The 16527-nt window shown below is 42.4% G+C and overlaps 1 protein-coding gene across 4 annotated transcripts in view; it reads right to left on the reverse strand.

The window, feature by feature from the left end:
- The window catches only part of Acvr1 (activin A receptor type 1), a 124736-nt gene that overhangs the window by 55626 nt on the left and 52583 nt on the right, over positions 1–16527 (reverse strand). For all 4 annotated transcript variants that reach the window (XM_021192493.2, XM_029536144.1, XM_021192491.2 and 1 more), the window contains one exon: positions 947–1020. In XM_021192493.2, coding sequence (XP_021048152.1) covers positions 947–1013 — 67 coding nt within the window. In that variant the 5' untranslated portion in view covers positions 1014–1020. The remainder of the gene's footprint in view (positions 1–946; positions 1021–16527) is intronic.

The following is a 16527-nucleotide window of genomic DNA, read 5'->3' on the forward strand; positions in this document are numbered from 1 at the left end:
GAAAAACCAAAAAAAAAATCTCATTATTCAGAAAATGTAGTCACTGAAGGTAGAACACACATCATTCTAATGTCAATATAACAAGAGCAACCTGTTTTTGAGGTAGACAGCTAAATACGCACAAGTGCATGTAACACTAGAGTACCCTCCTTTTCCTAACACCACACCAAAAAGTGTGGACAGCATCAAGTTCTAAACGCACTACTTTCCCCCCTACATTCTATGATGTTTCATTTATAAAAGCCACAGTAAGGACTAGCAAAGTGGCTCAGCGGTTAAACATGCTCACTGCCAAGCCTGAGCCCAACCCAGAGAGCGCCTGGGTGGACAGAGAGGACTGAGTCCTGAAAGCTGTCCTATGAACTCCACACATGCCACTTCAGGCTCACACACATATGCACACACAGTATAATGAAATAAATGCAAAATTAGGCATAGTAAATGATATAACAGATTAAATATACTACTATGCTGTATAAATATATTCCGATAGTTACTGAAATCTTAGGAACTCTTTATTCTAACTTACAATTAACATTTTGATCACATTTACCATGAGCATCCAAATGAGTGGAAAGAAAATACACAGATAACAGAGAGTACCATACTTCATAATATCTAATGTGCTCAGGCAAGACTGGCAGCTCCCGAGTACATTTGTTTGCACATACTACTTTATTATTAATTACACAACTGTCTATTTCACCTTCATCTTTTATTTCTGGTAGGGTATTAAATGGCATCTTTAAACTGCAGGCACACACACACACATAAATCAAGATGCAATATGTATCAGAACTGCACATTAAAGCAGTCAAGGGACACTGCCAGATATTTATTATACAAAGGGTGTGTTAAGTCTGACAGGATTAAGGACCAAATGTTTTACAGTAAGCCAAACAATACATAGTGCATTATCCTAACCTAACGGCTGTGTGTCACGTACCTTCCATACTCGGGGAAGGGAAAACCATCACCATTAGCACAGGAAGGATCATTACTCCATCGACCATTGTATAACTGTGGGAGGGAAAAAAAGAAATGTAAGACGGATACAAAAACTAACCCAGGGTGACAGTACGTCAGACACAACCATCTTCAAATGCCATCAAGGGCTCTCTGCAAGGAAACCCAACTTGCAATGCCTTGGTTTTTAGCACATTTGAATACTCCCTTTCCGTGGATCTAAACAAATCTTCATAGATCTTAAGGCTTCCCTCTGGCCAAAGACCTCTACTGGCTGTGTCTCTGAGCCTACCCTCCCACAGAAGAACTCAATAAGAAAACAAAGAGAATAAGGTTGAAAATAAAGCACTCTGAACAACTATTTATTTGAATTCTGTTCTACCTTATTGAGCACAACATTGGTGGTATTATATTTAAAAAGACTGAGAGGCCCAAGATCACTATTCTAATATGATGTTAAAGACAAGAAATTGAATAGTCCAAGGCCAGTCAACGTGTCTTAGCCCTCACTTCTCTTTTAAAGGTTTGGAGATTCAACCTAGACCTTCATTCAATCCAAGAGGAAAGCAAACAACCTTCTACCCCGCATCCACTGCAAAACATAGCATTTCTACATTAACTTTGAATTTTAAATGGCTAGAATTTTAAGAGGTTAGACACAATTAAGACAGGAATATTTCCAGAAGGAGAAGTTATGTCAATGTACAGGATAGCAAATGGTCACGGAGACAAAATAAGACAACTGACAGAAATTTCAAGTTGGTGTTGACCTAGAACTACGTTGGCAGAAGCTCGGTTCTCTGGAGTTAAGAGCCTCACTACTTGAAGTCCTGCCTGCAGGTATCAGGAGTTTAGTGAGAGTCTGACTGGGGGCAATTTTCTGAAGAGCAAAGTTAAGAACACTGTACAACTCCTCCCTGGGCTAGGCCAATGTGCTGCCATGCTTACACCTTCACCACAGGTAACAAAAGCTGATAAATTAGCCTCCATGTATCTGTGTAGAGTGTTCACATGTGTGCAGGTGTGTATGTGGTCAGGTGTGTATTCAGGTGTATGGACAATTGTGTGCATGCCGTTGCAGTGACTACAGGGCAACCTTGGGTGTCATTCTTCGGGAACTATGTACCTTGTTTTGTGACACAGAGTCTCTGACTGAGACCTGAGGCTTACTCATAAATGTAGACTATCTGACCTATGAGTCCAACGATCTCTGCCCCTCCAGTACTGTGACTGACAAGCACAAGCTACCATTTTTATGGTGTCAGGAATCAAACTCAGATCCGCACGCTGGTACAGAGGGCCCTTTACTGATTGAGTCCGCCAGCTCATCCTAAATCATCATTTTTTTTCTCAGTGATCCGTTTAGTCACCATTCCCTATGAACTGTGTTCAGAGAAAAGATTTGGGGTAGGCAGTTAAGATTAAATGAAGGATTGGGCGAGGTGGCACACACCTTTAGTCCCAATACTTGGGAGGCTAATGAGGGTGAATCTCTGAGTTCAAGGCCAGCCTGGTCTATAAAACAAATTCCAGGACAGTTAAGGCTACACAAAGAAACCCTGTCTCAAAGAGCAAAAAACTAAATAAAAAACAAACCACCACCACCAACAACAAAAAGATTAAATGAGGTGGTGGTAGTTGTTGAATCTCAAGTACAGCATCATTGGCTTCCTCAGAAGGAACAGAAACCTAAGTAAACACTCTTATTCTGCCTCACTGATATGTTTTCTGCTGCATTATGGTACAGTATGAAGACCTTTAGATGCTAAGCACATGCTAGAACCATGCCATTGGACTCCCCAGACTTTGAGAGGCAGAAGCAGAATTACAAGTTCAAAGTTGGCCTTGGTTATAGAACAAGATCAGATGGATGGTTGGATGGATAGATGGACAGATGGATGGATAGATGGATGGATGGATGGATGGATGGGTGGATGGATAGATAGATGATAGTTTTTTGTTTTTTTTTTTTTGCAAATTACATGACCCAAGATATTGTTCCATAGTAACAGGAAAGAAACTGATGCTTAGAAACATCCTTTCCACCTTAAGTGACTTCAACTTCCCATTTCTCATCTGATACCTAAAATTGTGTTTCTGGCAGTCTCCAGCAATAGCCCACTCAACTCCAACATGGTTACGTGTATCTAAGAGGCACACAAAGGAACTCCTTGAGTTGTAGAATGAAAACACTCAGAGCTCGCTTTCATAACGTTATGTTCATATAATAAAGTGGCAAATAACTGACAGCTTTATTTGGCATTCATCTCAGTTTCCTATGACAGTCCCGGGAGTCAAAGAGGTACCTTTCAGAGGGACTGTGTAAAAAAAAAAAAAAAAAAAAAAAAAGTCTAGTCGTGACTGGTTTACAAAGCTCATAGGAGCTCTTCAAGTGAACTTATAGGCTACACTGGCTCCCTATCATGAGATGAACCCTCCCCAAATGGCAACTGCTCTAACATCAGTTAAAAAAAACTAGAGATCAATTACATTAGGGGTACAAGCACCAAGTAGAGTGTGACAATGCAGGCCCTGGCATCAGACATTCCTATTGCTTCTCCTTCACAGCTTACTGGAGAACAGCAACAAAACTCCGGTCAACCTGACATGACGGTGTCTCCTCAAATTCAGTTTGTTTGTTTGTTTTTTTAAAGTCTTTTGAAAAATGGACCTAGTGTCCATTGTCTCACAGAATAATCAGATTTAGTATCTTAAGACTTTTGTTGGGCTGGAGAGATGGCTCAGTGGTTAAGAGCACTGGCTGCTCTTCCAGAGGTCCTGAGTTCAATTCCCAGCAACCACATGGTGGCTCACAACCATCTATAGTGAGATCTGATGCCCTCTTCTGGTGTGTCTGAAGACAGCTACAGTGTACTCACATACATAAAATAAATAATTTTTTTTTAAAGAAGAGGAAGACTTTCATTAATAATATGATTCTGCTGTTAGCAAAGCTTTAATGTCTTTCTATTTGTGTTTTATGGATTGCTATAACGTAGACTTGGTCCTGGGACTGGCACTGCTGGCCGACAGTGGACCTTTCAGGAGGCGGGGCCTAGGATGTGCCTGCCCTAAGAGCACGGCAGGAAGGCCCTCATTATGTGGCTCAGAGCTTTCTCTTTCCCCTTTTGCTTTCTAGCCATGAGGAGAACTGTTTCCTTTGCCATCTCTCTGCTACTGCCCCCCAGCACCCACATAAGATGCATAAAAGTAATACATACCCCTCCAAATAAACCTCTCCATTTGACAAGTGAAACCTGTATCTCTTATCTCAGGAAGTTTGTTCCCAGGACAGAAAATTGAACGATGTACGTATTCTATACTATCTATTCTACGGTTTATGTCAACGCGCATTAGGGGTACAAGTGTGGTATATCTTGAGGACCCCTGGGAATGCTGGAGAGCAAGGCAAGAATGGGAACCATGCCGAGGCACTCTAAGTTCCAAGTAACTCTTCGCCTACACTGTCACCAAACCTTCTGTCCTCTGCCATCATCTTTCCTTGGGTCCCCACCTCACAACTCCCATCCTGTTTCCAAGCTTCCCTGCCTGTTTCTAGAGCTTGGTACATTATCAGCCTCCCTGCGGTTGGACTCCTCTTTCAGGGCCCAACCTGGCTAAATTCCTGCTCACCCTTCAGGTCTCAACAGAAACTTCACTTTCTGAGTGAAATCCTGTACTGCCTTTTTCTCATGCTGTTAATGTCCATCCCTGTGAAATACAATTAATGATATATCCCTACCTATTTTACCTTTTAACCATGTCTCTGTTATCAAACCCCAGGGGCAGAATCTATAGCTCCATCTTGCTCATTTCAGCTGAGCCAAATAGGTGCTCATTTAATACTTGGAATCTCCCTGACTTAACTCAATTTAACTTTGCGTTATCAAGCACTAGCACGGCCATCATGCATACCTACAAGGGAAGGGGAGATTTTACAATAAATCATCTCAGGAAGAGCTTGGTTCAGTTTATAAATAATAAATGTCAAAAGCACATTTCAACATAAACAACATTTTCATAATTTTAAGCATGCAAAAACAGACCAATCATCTCTGCCACATTTTCTGTGTCACAAACCAACAAAGGCCTATGCCTCCAATATACCTATTTACAGATTATCATCATTATCATACGCTGATTTATGCTTATGAAAGACAGAAAAAACATTTAGAAATGTAATCCCTGGAGCCAATCCATAAATGAAGAGCAACTCCAATTGCATCCAAAATCAAAATACAAAACAAAACAAAACAAAACATCCATGAGAGGAAAGTGTCAGCAACACTTGCTGGCTCTGCTTTCTCCAGTCTCTAATGTTCCACCTGCCCGCTAATTGCCTTCTAAAAATTACACTCCAAAGAAGAGGGAAGCAAGAGAAAAGAGAAGTGTGTGTGTAGTTATAAGAAACATCAAACTTGCAGTGGTGGTACACATCCACACAATCCTGGCACTCCCCGTCTGTGATAGGCTAAGCCGGAAGGATCCTAAGTTCAAGAAGATCCTGGGCTCCTCAGCAAATCCCTAGGCCTATACAGCAAAAACCTACCCCACAATAAATAAAAATTCAACTCACTGAAGGGCCTACCTAAATCACAAAGCATCTATTTCTACTTTTAAAACCTGCAGGAAAGAAAATTGTTTGTTTGTTTTTTTAAGTAAACTTTCGATTCCTCTCCTCTTGGTCCCAGAAAATGGAAATAATTCCATAACCCTGAACTCAGGGATTCCTCAGTCGTTTTGCAAGTTTACTGACCTCGGGTCTCTTTATGCTCCTTGAGAATTGCTGAGTAACGTGTCTATGTGGGCTTTACCCAGAGATATGCACTATGTTAGAAAGCAAAACACAATTGATAGAACATTGAATTCACATTAAAATCCTACCAGATTTTAAAAAACATTTTTTGAAGTATGATTTTATTTTTGCAGAACATGTATACAGGAGGGAAATGTCATTGTTTCACACTGAACAAGTCTTTTCGTTTGGCCTGGAAGACACCTGGATCCTCCATGATTCGACAGCTTATGTGTTATAGCATGTTGCTGGCTCACACATACAGAAAACCACCCAGCCTTGCACCCAGCACTGAATCTTGAGAACCCTGAAAAATGTCTCAACTCCCAGGGACTGTGCATTAGCACTTCAGAAATCACTGCCTTTCTCCACAGAAGCTCCATCCTTTGTCACCGCATCAGCAATGGCTCCAGGTATTCTGGACTGAGCACTGGCCCAACCCCTGACAAAGATGCTCTAGGGTGTCAAAAATCCTGGGGGCCACTCCAATATCAAAGAACTCTGACAGAGTAGGGGTAATGTACTGGATATCTTTTAATATATCAATAATGTTTCTTATAGACAACTAAAGGTCTATAAGAGAGCACTGAACATTATAATGATAAAAAGGTACTCATATTGCTCATTTCCTTTTAGTTTAACTGCCAAAATCCCTAAATAAAAAATGACAGGCTACTGGGGATTTGAAATACTGCCCACAGGGCTCAGAGTATAAATTTTTCCCTCTACTGTGTGTGTGTGTGTGTGTGTGTGTGTGTGTGTGTGTGTGTGTGTGTGTGTTGGATCAGCTATTGCTGGATCAGTTCTGCAATCCCTACTAACTGCTTGCAATGCTTCGGACACAAGGAAAGAGACCCTCTTTGTATCGTTGCCATTTTTTGCAATGTATCAGGCCTGTCCTCTGGGAGGGAGAACTTCCCATATTCTCCACTTTAAAAACAGACAATCACAGGGCAGAAGAGAACCACTTTCCACACACCATGGTACTTATCACACTCTACATCTGGGTGGTACCAGCGAAGGAGTTAGTGTTTCCCTTGATTCCTAACATGTCTGGGTTCAGATCAAGTACGGTAGTTCTCTTGTTCAAAAAAAAATGTTATATCTGGGAGAGGAGGGGAGGGGGCGGTAGAGAAGAAGAAAAGAACCACAGATCCTCTGAAGTTTACTACTAAAAATATCATTTTGATACTGGCCACAGACTAATCAACGCATAATAGACCTCTGTATTCAACGTTCAGAACTCGTATTAGGCAGCGTAATTTAAAACTATGGTAGGCAATGAAGGATGTTCCTACGCTCCGGACTCCTGCAGAGTATGCAATTTGCTTTCCATAAGAGGAAAATAATCATAAAATTCAACAAAGGACGCTTTTGTCTGGCCTGGCTGCCCAAATTTTCTCAGTTGACCCATCCATGACTCACTAAGCCTCACAGAAAAGGGAATTTCTTGACACTGTTTGACTCTTTAACAATCTTCAAGTTAAAAAGGTTTTGAAACTCAGTCAATAATCACTCATCCCTGCTTAGAATTAATGACTTTTTTTTTTACCACCCAAGTGAGGTCATCTTTACTCCACACCTTTCCCAGTCTTGAGGGTTCGTTGACTACTAACACATGATGACTTTTTCCACCATTACATACGTTCTCAGAATTTTTTGTTGTGCCTTCCATGATATAAAAATTAATTAATTAAAATAAAATAAACTCAACAGGGAAGGCAGGGGCAGAGCAAAGAAAGCTACTGATCAGTCAACACCATGTCATTGTCTCTATAGTAGGAGTGTACCCAGGGAATGTGCCTGCCACTGTGTTTAGGAATAAATATGCATGCATTGCTTCCTAAAACATTCACAATAAATACTCCTGGCAGTTTTATTTTAGAAACTGAGAAAATAGGCAGGGGCAAACGATTATCCCAAGCACATGCGTCAAACCCAAGACGATATGACCAATGTTTAGTGGCCTTAATCAGTCACTACCCTGCAATGGCCAATCTACCAGAGAGTAACCATCAATCCAGTTTTACCATCAATACTTAATCCAATCTTTAATCATTCAGAGCCCCATCCAGCTTGACCCTTCTCTTGGAGAACATATCTCACGCGTGGTGATTTGGGTCACCTTTCAATTATGCCTTCTTCCCATTTCACTACACTCAAAATTAGTTTTCACATACACTGCAACCTCCAAACATCTCCCTCAAACCCCTGCCTCCCAGAAGAGAAAAATCTCAATGTCAAAGAAGCTATGAGGGTTGGGGGGGGGGGGACAAGGGAGGGACAAGACTTCCTTGCAAGTATGTTCATGCTCCTGTCCACCTTTAATTCATTCATCAATTCTCTCATCATTCACACCTCAAAATAAATATGGAAATTAGTATCAGGTTCATTTGAGAACAGAGTAAATCCAGTAATACATATTTGAAAAGAAAACCCTGAAGGAAGGCATGCTTCTAACAACATTCTCCATCTAGGACAAAATCCAGCCATTCTGACCGATTGGAAGGTGTAAAAATCGTTCCTATGGTCTGACGGAGGAAGAGCTAGCCCAGGGCCGCTTCCTCCAAACCCCTGGGTCCTTTGGGGAGAGGTGAAAGAGACATGAGCTGTCAGTAGTAGCTGCAAAGAAGAGCAAAACTGAAGATATCACACCAGGTCAGTCAAGTCGGGGTCTTTCCCTCTCAGTTCACGAGAGGGAAACACTTATAAACACCACCACACTCTGAGCTGGCAGTGCGCATGCCCAGGGCTGGGGTTTACACCGACGCCACTGCTGCCGGAGGGTTGCTGGTGGGACGTTACTTTCAGAATCTTAGCATGTAACTTGATCGTTTGTGTCAGATGAATCCAAATGGCTCCTTGGACGACTACCATAGAACTTAAAACCAGATCCCTGGATCCAGTCATCCTGTGGTAAGAGGAAATAATTACAGGCCATTTCAGGAAAGGATTTTGAAGGAGTTACCCTGCGAACATTCCAGCTGGGGCAGATGCACTCCAGAAAGGAAAAAAAAAGAGATAAAGTATAATCTGTAAATGGGGGAGGGGTAGCAATTAAAGGAAAATAAGTAAAGGGTTTAGCTTAGGCTGCCACGGAACAAACAGAGAATTAACTTTACTTTGCTTTTAAATTTGCCTTAATTGTACCCAGAACAAAACTGACTTTGCTCTTCCTGACACAAATGAAGAGGACTCAGCGTCCCAGGGACTCAAGGGTTTGGATTTCCTGCTGCGTGCCCTTCCAGATACCTTGAGTCTTAGTATTATTTTTTTTTCCTTTCCAATTGTATTTGTATGTAAGACATATGTTTGTGTTCATGGCTGTGTGGAGGCTTGCGTGTGGGAGCACATGAACGTAGATATGTGCGCGCATGTGGAAGCTAGATGCCAGCTTCGTTATCTTCCTTGGGAAAGCCCCAGTTTATTTTCTGAGACAAGTTCTTTGAACCGGAGGCTCAAAGGTGAGGCTGGCTGGCCAGTAAGACCTCGGGACTGGGGTCAGAGATAGGAACCACTTCCGGCTTACTCTGTGATACCTGAATTTTAAGCCTAAGCACCGAGCCATCCCCCTAGTCCCTCAAAACCCGGTTTCATTTACCATGGAGACTGTTTCCCATCCTCTTTTCCTTCCTACAGTGTTAAACAGCCACAGTTCTCCAGATTTCTTTCAGCTAGCAGGAGACCATCCCCTCCTACCTGCTCCAGGATGTCCTTGATGCTTTCCAAGTTCCCATCACCTCTCCCCTTAGTCTGAAAAGTATATTTCTCCTTTCTCTAAGGGTAAGAAGGGCTTCCTTATCCTCTGGGTCCATTTAAGATCTCTTTTCTACCCCTAGTCCTCAGTTCGATGCAGCCTTTGTCTCCACAAACAAATGGTAGTCTACATACCGTCTGCCCCATACGGCTGTCCTCATTCTATGGCTTGCTTCCTTGCTTGGTCTTTCTTGTGAGACAAGATCTAATAACCCAAGCTACCCTAGTACTCATTATGTATCTAAGGCTGTCCTTGAACTTGCGGTCCTCCTGGCTCAGCTTTCTCAGTGCTTACAGTAGAGGTAGAAGCCATGGTTAGTAGGATCAACTGTCAATAATTTGTGGTGAAATGGGTTTTGGGTTTGGAAGCAGGCACAATTCAAAGTCATTCTCTCTCCCTCTCTTCCTCCCCCCTTCCTCCTCCTCCCCCTTCTCTCTTCCATTCCTTTTTAGTCTATCCTTTGCTGTTCCCCCCTCCCACCCTCCCTCTCACTACACTATATATCTGTGGAAGTGAGAAAAAAAAAACACTTTTTGGATTCTTTCTGCTCCACCTTCCCTCTCACACCTGAGTCCCTCACACTTCAACCCCATTCTTGAGCTGAACCGTGCTGCTCAGCCCTCTGTGCTACATGTCCTGGCTATACTTGCCTCAAAGCATTTAATTTGGGACAAACTTGGCCATGTACTTACTATTTTTCCCTGGATCCCCCAAACAAACATCAGTGTGGCAGTTGACTGCAAGCCTGCTTGGTGACATCCCTTTGCAGTGACCAGGCTAAGTGATGATCTACAACCTTAGTTTTCATCATGAGTCTACACTGTATTTGGTTTAGGTAGGGAAAGAAAGTCACGGTGTAAGTTTGATACTGCAAGGAAGCAACTTGGGGATGGGAGAGGCTTCCGTGACCTCAATTCAATGAAGAAGCAACTGAGTATTTGAGATAAATTCAAAGAGATCACTTCTAACTTGGGTTCCCAGCTTTCCAGAGTACCATCCAAGAGAAGCGGCCAGACAGAAAGGCATTGGCAGACTCCGGGTGCACCAGACAGTTCCTGCCGGACAATAGCCCATTTGGAAAGGCCTGCTCGGATCTCTCATTGCAGACACCAGCTGATATGCCCAGAGCCATCCCTGGTGACTCTGGGACAACTTTGGTAGCTTGAAAACATGACTCCTCCAAGTCAGAAATTGACATATCGTCTCCCCCACGTCTTCTAACAGTTATTGACACTATTCAGAAAGTCATGCTTCTGTGCCTATTAATAACCTCAGAGAGAACCTCTAGGAGGTGTCAAGATAAAAACGGAGCTGGCTCGGGGAAGCCAAAGACTCAGTCAGGGGTTACAGTTGCAATTTGTGCGTTGGAGAAGAGAGACAAAAAGACATAACACCCTCTGTGTTGGATGTAATCAGTTCAGGAAGCTTAAAACAAAACACTTAGCCAATGAACTTAGCACAGAGTGGAGAGCATCGAACTCTACCAGAAAGGAAATCCTCTAGGACCCATCTCTTCATAGAGATCACAGTGCTGAGGAGTCGCCTGCACAACAGTTATTTCAGAGACGTTTGCCTACAGAGCTGATTATCACTAAGCCTTTTGTAGTGATTTACACCTCTGTACAGTTTCTGTAAGGGACATGCTAAGTTGTGACTGGATCAACGGACTCGAAATAATGGAATCACTAATTAATCTTTAAGAGGACTTTTCACGGTGGTCTTTCTCCCACCCACCTCACCCAGGAGAGTGTGATTAATGGAATGTTCTCACAATTTAGCTCGAAATACGCTTTTGCCAGTCAAGCAGCTACAACGGAATCAGATAATTGTGCTGTGACTCAACAAACGCCACAGCTGTTCATTTAAATATATCCATCAAAAGTATAAATACGATCATGAGAAAGCAAAGGAGACGTGTCCCAGGGTCAGAGCACAAGTTGAACCAGTTAGCATTCAAGTAACCACAACAGAAACCAAGGAGACGCTGGGAAATGGGGGTGGGGTAGGGGTGGGGCCAGACTTCTAGATGCATGCTCCATGGAAAAAAACCAGAAAACAGTTATAACCCAATGACTGTCCACCCAGCCCAAACCACTCACGGACCTAACAGGAGCAATGTTCGAAATAAAATTAAGTGGACAGTATTCAATGAGGTGGTTTTTTTGTTTTGTTTTGTTTTGTTTTTTTAAATAGATGATGTCCCAAGCTTATAAAGATAGAAAGAAAGCCTGTAGAGTAGAAACAGTTTATTCTGTCTTATGAAAAACAGTGGATACCTCTCTACCCCCAACACACACAAATAAACAATACAATTTAAAAATCAAAACAAGCAGCAACCTACTCTCCATCTCCAAAGATATATAAACTGACTTCCTCTGTTCTTCCATTTCCTCCTGGGGTATTCTAATGAGAACCCCAAGCGTCTATACCATCTCTTCCGTGTGTGTGTGTGTGTGTGTGTGTGTGTGTGTGTGTGTGTGTGTGTGTGTAACCGCGAGCCCAACATCTCACCTAACAAAGTTGATATTATTCCAATATCATCTAAAATCAAATCCGTCTGTAATCCAAGTAGGTAACTTGCCAACTATGAACAATCTGTGCCTGAAGAAGTGAGGAAGACTAGGAACAGCGTACGTAAAAGGAGGCTTTTGGTTCTTTTAGAATGGTTAGTCCTGGCACGGTGTTAACATTGCAACATTCCGGCAATGCTGTGTGCCTAGCACTGAACAATTAAATAACTGTGGCCAATATTGTTGCTCCTCAGTGTCCCTAAGGACCACCGTCCTTTGTGTGAAATAAAAAAAGGTATAGGTGAAACACCAACACTTAAGCCAAAACCTCTGAAAGTAAATTTAAACTGGAAATGTTTGCGAAAAATATTTTCTTCATGATTCTAGGTCCTGCCCACAAAAAAAAAAAAAAAAAAAAAAAAAAAAGCTTTAAAGCAATGGCCAGTCAGTAACAGAAAGAATAGCTGGGGCCCAGGTTGCAGTATTAAGATATTAAGATGCTCATTTCCCACTGAAAGAGAATCAAAGTAAGAAGAGAGTCACCAAAGTCTATCTAAAAGAGAGAGAGAGAGAGAAGATCAATAGCTAAGTCCATTTACAGATAAATAGGGAAAGAAAATCTGAAGTTTGAGAGCCTTGCCAGACAAGAGAAGGAGGTATACTAAACCATACTGCCGTGTGCAGGCCCCTCCATGATAAAGCCATAGAAAATGACAAAGAAACAATTATCATGCCCTGTATACTACCAATGTGCTTGACCTGTGTGGAGGTCACAAAAATCTCACTTTATCAGAATTAACTGAGTTAGATATGTTTGTTGTGGAACAGTTTCCTCTAGGACTGAAACATCCCAGTACACAGGTAAGCCCCTTAAGCAGGAAAGTAAAGAACTCAACATAGCTCCAGGAAGTCCCTGAAACTGACCAGACTCACTAGACACCCTCTGACAGAAAAAGCAATAAAAGCTGAGAGTGGCCCTCAGGCAGAAGGAAGCTGGACTGCAAAAAAGACTCCAGACAAGTGGAGCTGCCAAGAAGACTCTGAGACCAGACCAGCTGCCTGGAAAACAAACGCCAGCTGAGCTGCCTAGAAGCGGTTTAGACTAGAGTCACTTGGAAAGGACACTCTCCAACCTGTTGAGGTTCCTGTTACGCTGTACAGTGTGCTCCAGATTCCCACCTCTGTGAGCTGTCACCCATGCTGGGGTGAGCCTTGGTAACACAGCTGTCTTTGAGTCATTTAGTAACCTCTTAGCCATGCTCCTGTATGTAACACCCATAAAAGCCATCAGTTCACCATGCTGAACTTTGATGGCATCCTTAGTTTGATCTGTTGTGGGATCTCTGTGCTGCATCTTCCCAGGGAGAGTTCTTTCAGATCACAAAGCTTCCAGAGTTTTACAGTTTAAAAAAAGAAAAAGTCAAAGATCAAAGCTGAATGTCTGCTGTTTTTCTCACACACACACACACACACACACACACACACACACACACACACACACACAAAATACAAGCAAGGTGCATCAGATTCAGTATGCAAAATCCTGTCTAGGTTTGTGTGTTCCAGTCAAGTCTATGCTTCTGAAACATATTTTCTTTAACTTCAACCTAAGGATATTTGGGTTGTTGTTTTTTTTTTTCTTCAAGATCTGAGTTTATTTTCAATAGAATTGAAAAATCAGTACCAGTTTCCTTGTTATAAGCAGAAATCACTTATTAATATGAAATTAACACCATGCCACATAAGTTGGTCCTTACTCCTCCTACCTACTTCAATGATGTCAGTTTCTAGTGTCCAAGGACACAGAAGGACTGGCATCCACATCAGTGTTCCCCAAGGTGGCTATGCAACCCGATCACCAAAATTAACACCCTGAACATATGAGCCCCTCTAACAAAGTCTAAATCAAACCCCACTCTATTAGCAGCTTTCTTTGTTACAAGGGGGAAATGGTGATTAGAATATGACTCTCTTAAATGTCTATATTTTTAAAAAGTGTAAGCCAAATAAAACAACAAATATAAAGATCCTATAAGACAAAACAAGACAGGGAGATGCCATAGCCAAGAAAGTACACTAGGGTTTTAAGTGTACAAATTAATGAAACTACATTTAATCTCAGAAATAGCCCAAAATATAAAGGGAAATTCATATGTAAATGAAAGCCAAGGCTGGTGATAATAGGCCTATAAGGAGGCTCAAGGGTCTCAAGTTAAAGGTCAGCCTGGAACCACGTCAAAGAAAGTGGGTGGGGAGGATTTTCAAAGAAAATAGACAATAAATAAATAAAACAACTGGAACTATTTAGTAAACTGACTACAGTTCTCTGCCAGAAGACCAAGCAGTGACTGCCAGCAGCAGGAAGGCACTGAAATACCAAAGCCAATGTGTCAGTAGCTGATTTTCCTCTAACATCCCTCCTTCCTGGTAGCAAGCAGAGACAGTGCTGCTGGGGCTCCCCTGAAGCTGGACATGCCCACAGGACTAAGTTGTCACTGACCCACAGGCTGTAGTGAACTCTGCAAACTCTTAACACTCGCCCTGAACTTTCCCCTTTGTTCCTGCCTCTGATGGGACAGGATAAGACCTTACAGATAATGACCACAGTGACACTCCTGGCCAATGGGAAAGAAGGAACCCTGGTTTCACAACAGAGGTGGACCTGTCTGTTCTGCCCAGATGTTTTCTTCAGGCTGGGACTGTTCAGTGAAGAAAAAAGTCAACGTCTGTGTTCTTAGAACCACAGCATATTACAGTCCCTTGGTTATAGTGGGCCAGCCACACACTAACCAATGGAGCATCTAAACAGAAATTAAATTGGATTAGAGATAGCATTCCACTTTGAAAACTCAGAAATCCGCCTGCCTCTGTCTCCCAAGTGCTGGGATTAAAGGCGTGCGCCATCACGCCTAGCAAGAGTTAACTCTTAAATCAAAGAACCACATCACAACAGCCGGAAGCCAGACAAGAGTCTCATAATCTGCCACCGAGAGAAATGACTTCACTGACACAAATGTCTGATACCATAAAATGACAGACTGACCGGGCGTGGTGGCGCACACCTTTAATCCCAGCACTCGGGAGGCAGAGACAGGCAGATTTCTGAGTTCGAGGCCAGCCTGGTCTACAAAGTGAGTCCCAGGACAGCCAGGGCAATACAGAGAAACCCTGTCTCGAAAAAGCCAATAAATAAATAAAATAAAATAAAATAAAATGACAGACAGACTGTATATTTATCTCTACAAATCTACCTGGGCTGTATCGACTATCTCCTCCACTGGAATCCAAGTCTCACTGATCAAAACTGCAGTCTTTTTCTTTTTTCTTCTACTGTACAGCTGTGTACATAGAATAAGATCTTAATATGTAAATATGTGTTAAATGAAGACATCTAACCACGTGGAATGTTTAATAATCAGCAAAGCAAAATTTTATACACATGACCAAAGAGCTCTACAAACAATACAAACCACAAGCAGCAGGGGAAGGGAAATTGCAAACTGATCATGAAAATCCGTATTCTTGTAAGAAATCAGCATTCCGATAGTAAAAGTCAAGAGCCTGAGGGCAGAACCGGCAAAAGACACAAACTTAGAGGAAACAGCGCCAGAAACGGAACTGGTTCTTAAGCCCAGGGAACGATGTGTCGTGTTCATTAAAAGAAGAAGGATGAAAAATGACAGAGACACTAAACTGACATTTGCACCTATCAGTTTGTCGGTTACACTGTGGCTGGCAAAAGGTGCAAGGAAGTGGTGTTCTCACCTCTGTGGAGAAATCTAAAACTTTCCAAATGTGGGCGGAAAAACTGGCAACAGACTGCCTCGGAAATCAAAATGCGCATGTTCCTTGCCCCGGTGGCTCTGCTAGGAACAGATCCCACAGCTGTACGTAACGCGTGTATGAGACCACGCACGCACATGGCCATTCCCTGCTGCCTGGTTCCTGAGGGGAAAAGCTGGACATAATCTGCACATGTATCGACTACCTAGGTCCATGACAGCCAGTCCTCCAACGGAATACTACACACCCACTGGAAAGGAGCAGAGAGCACTGGTACATATGGGAGAACTGTCCGAGGCAAAACTCACATGTCATTACCACTGTGGGACAAAGCTACAGTTCGCATGCGTATGTGGCTGGATGATTAGCTGGGGTCTGTGCAAACCAGAAAAGACTTGGTTTTCAGCCCACACTTCTTGTGTGCCTTTTAAAACCTGTGTGCATTAATTATACAACTGTTTTAAAAAAAAAAAAAAAACAACTTTTTACACAATAATAAAAAAATACGAATATTCATCCCCAAAGAAAGGTATCTGAAAACTCCTCTAATGAGCCTCTCACTCTTGGACACCATGAGAAACAACTGAGCCCAGTCATTTTCTCTCGGTTTCAAAACCGAGACAGAGGGAGTCAGTGATTAACTACAGCCGCCACCCCCTCCACCCTGCAAATAAATAAACAAACAATAACAACAACAGAAAGGTCCCAGTGGCACC

Source organism: Mus pahari, chromosome 3 (assembly GCF_900095145.1).
Source record: "Mus pahari chromosome 3, PAHARI_EIJ_v1.1, whole genome shotgun sequence".
Taxonomy (NCBI): Eukaryota; Metazoa; Chordata; class Mammalia; order Rodentia; family Muridae; genus Mus; species Mus pahari.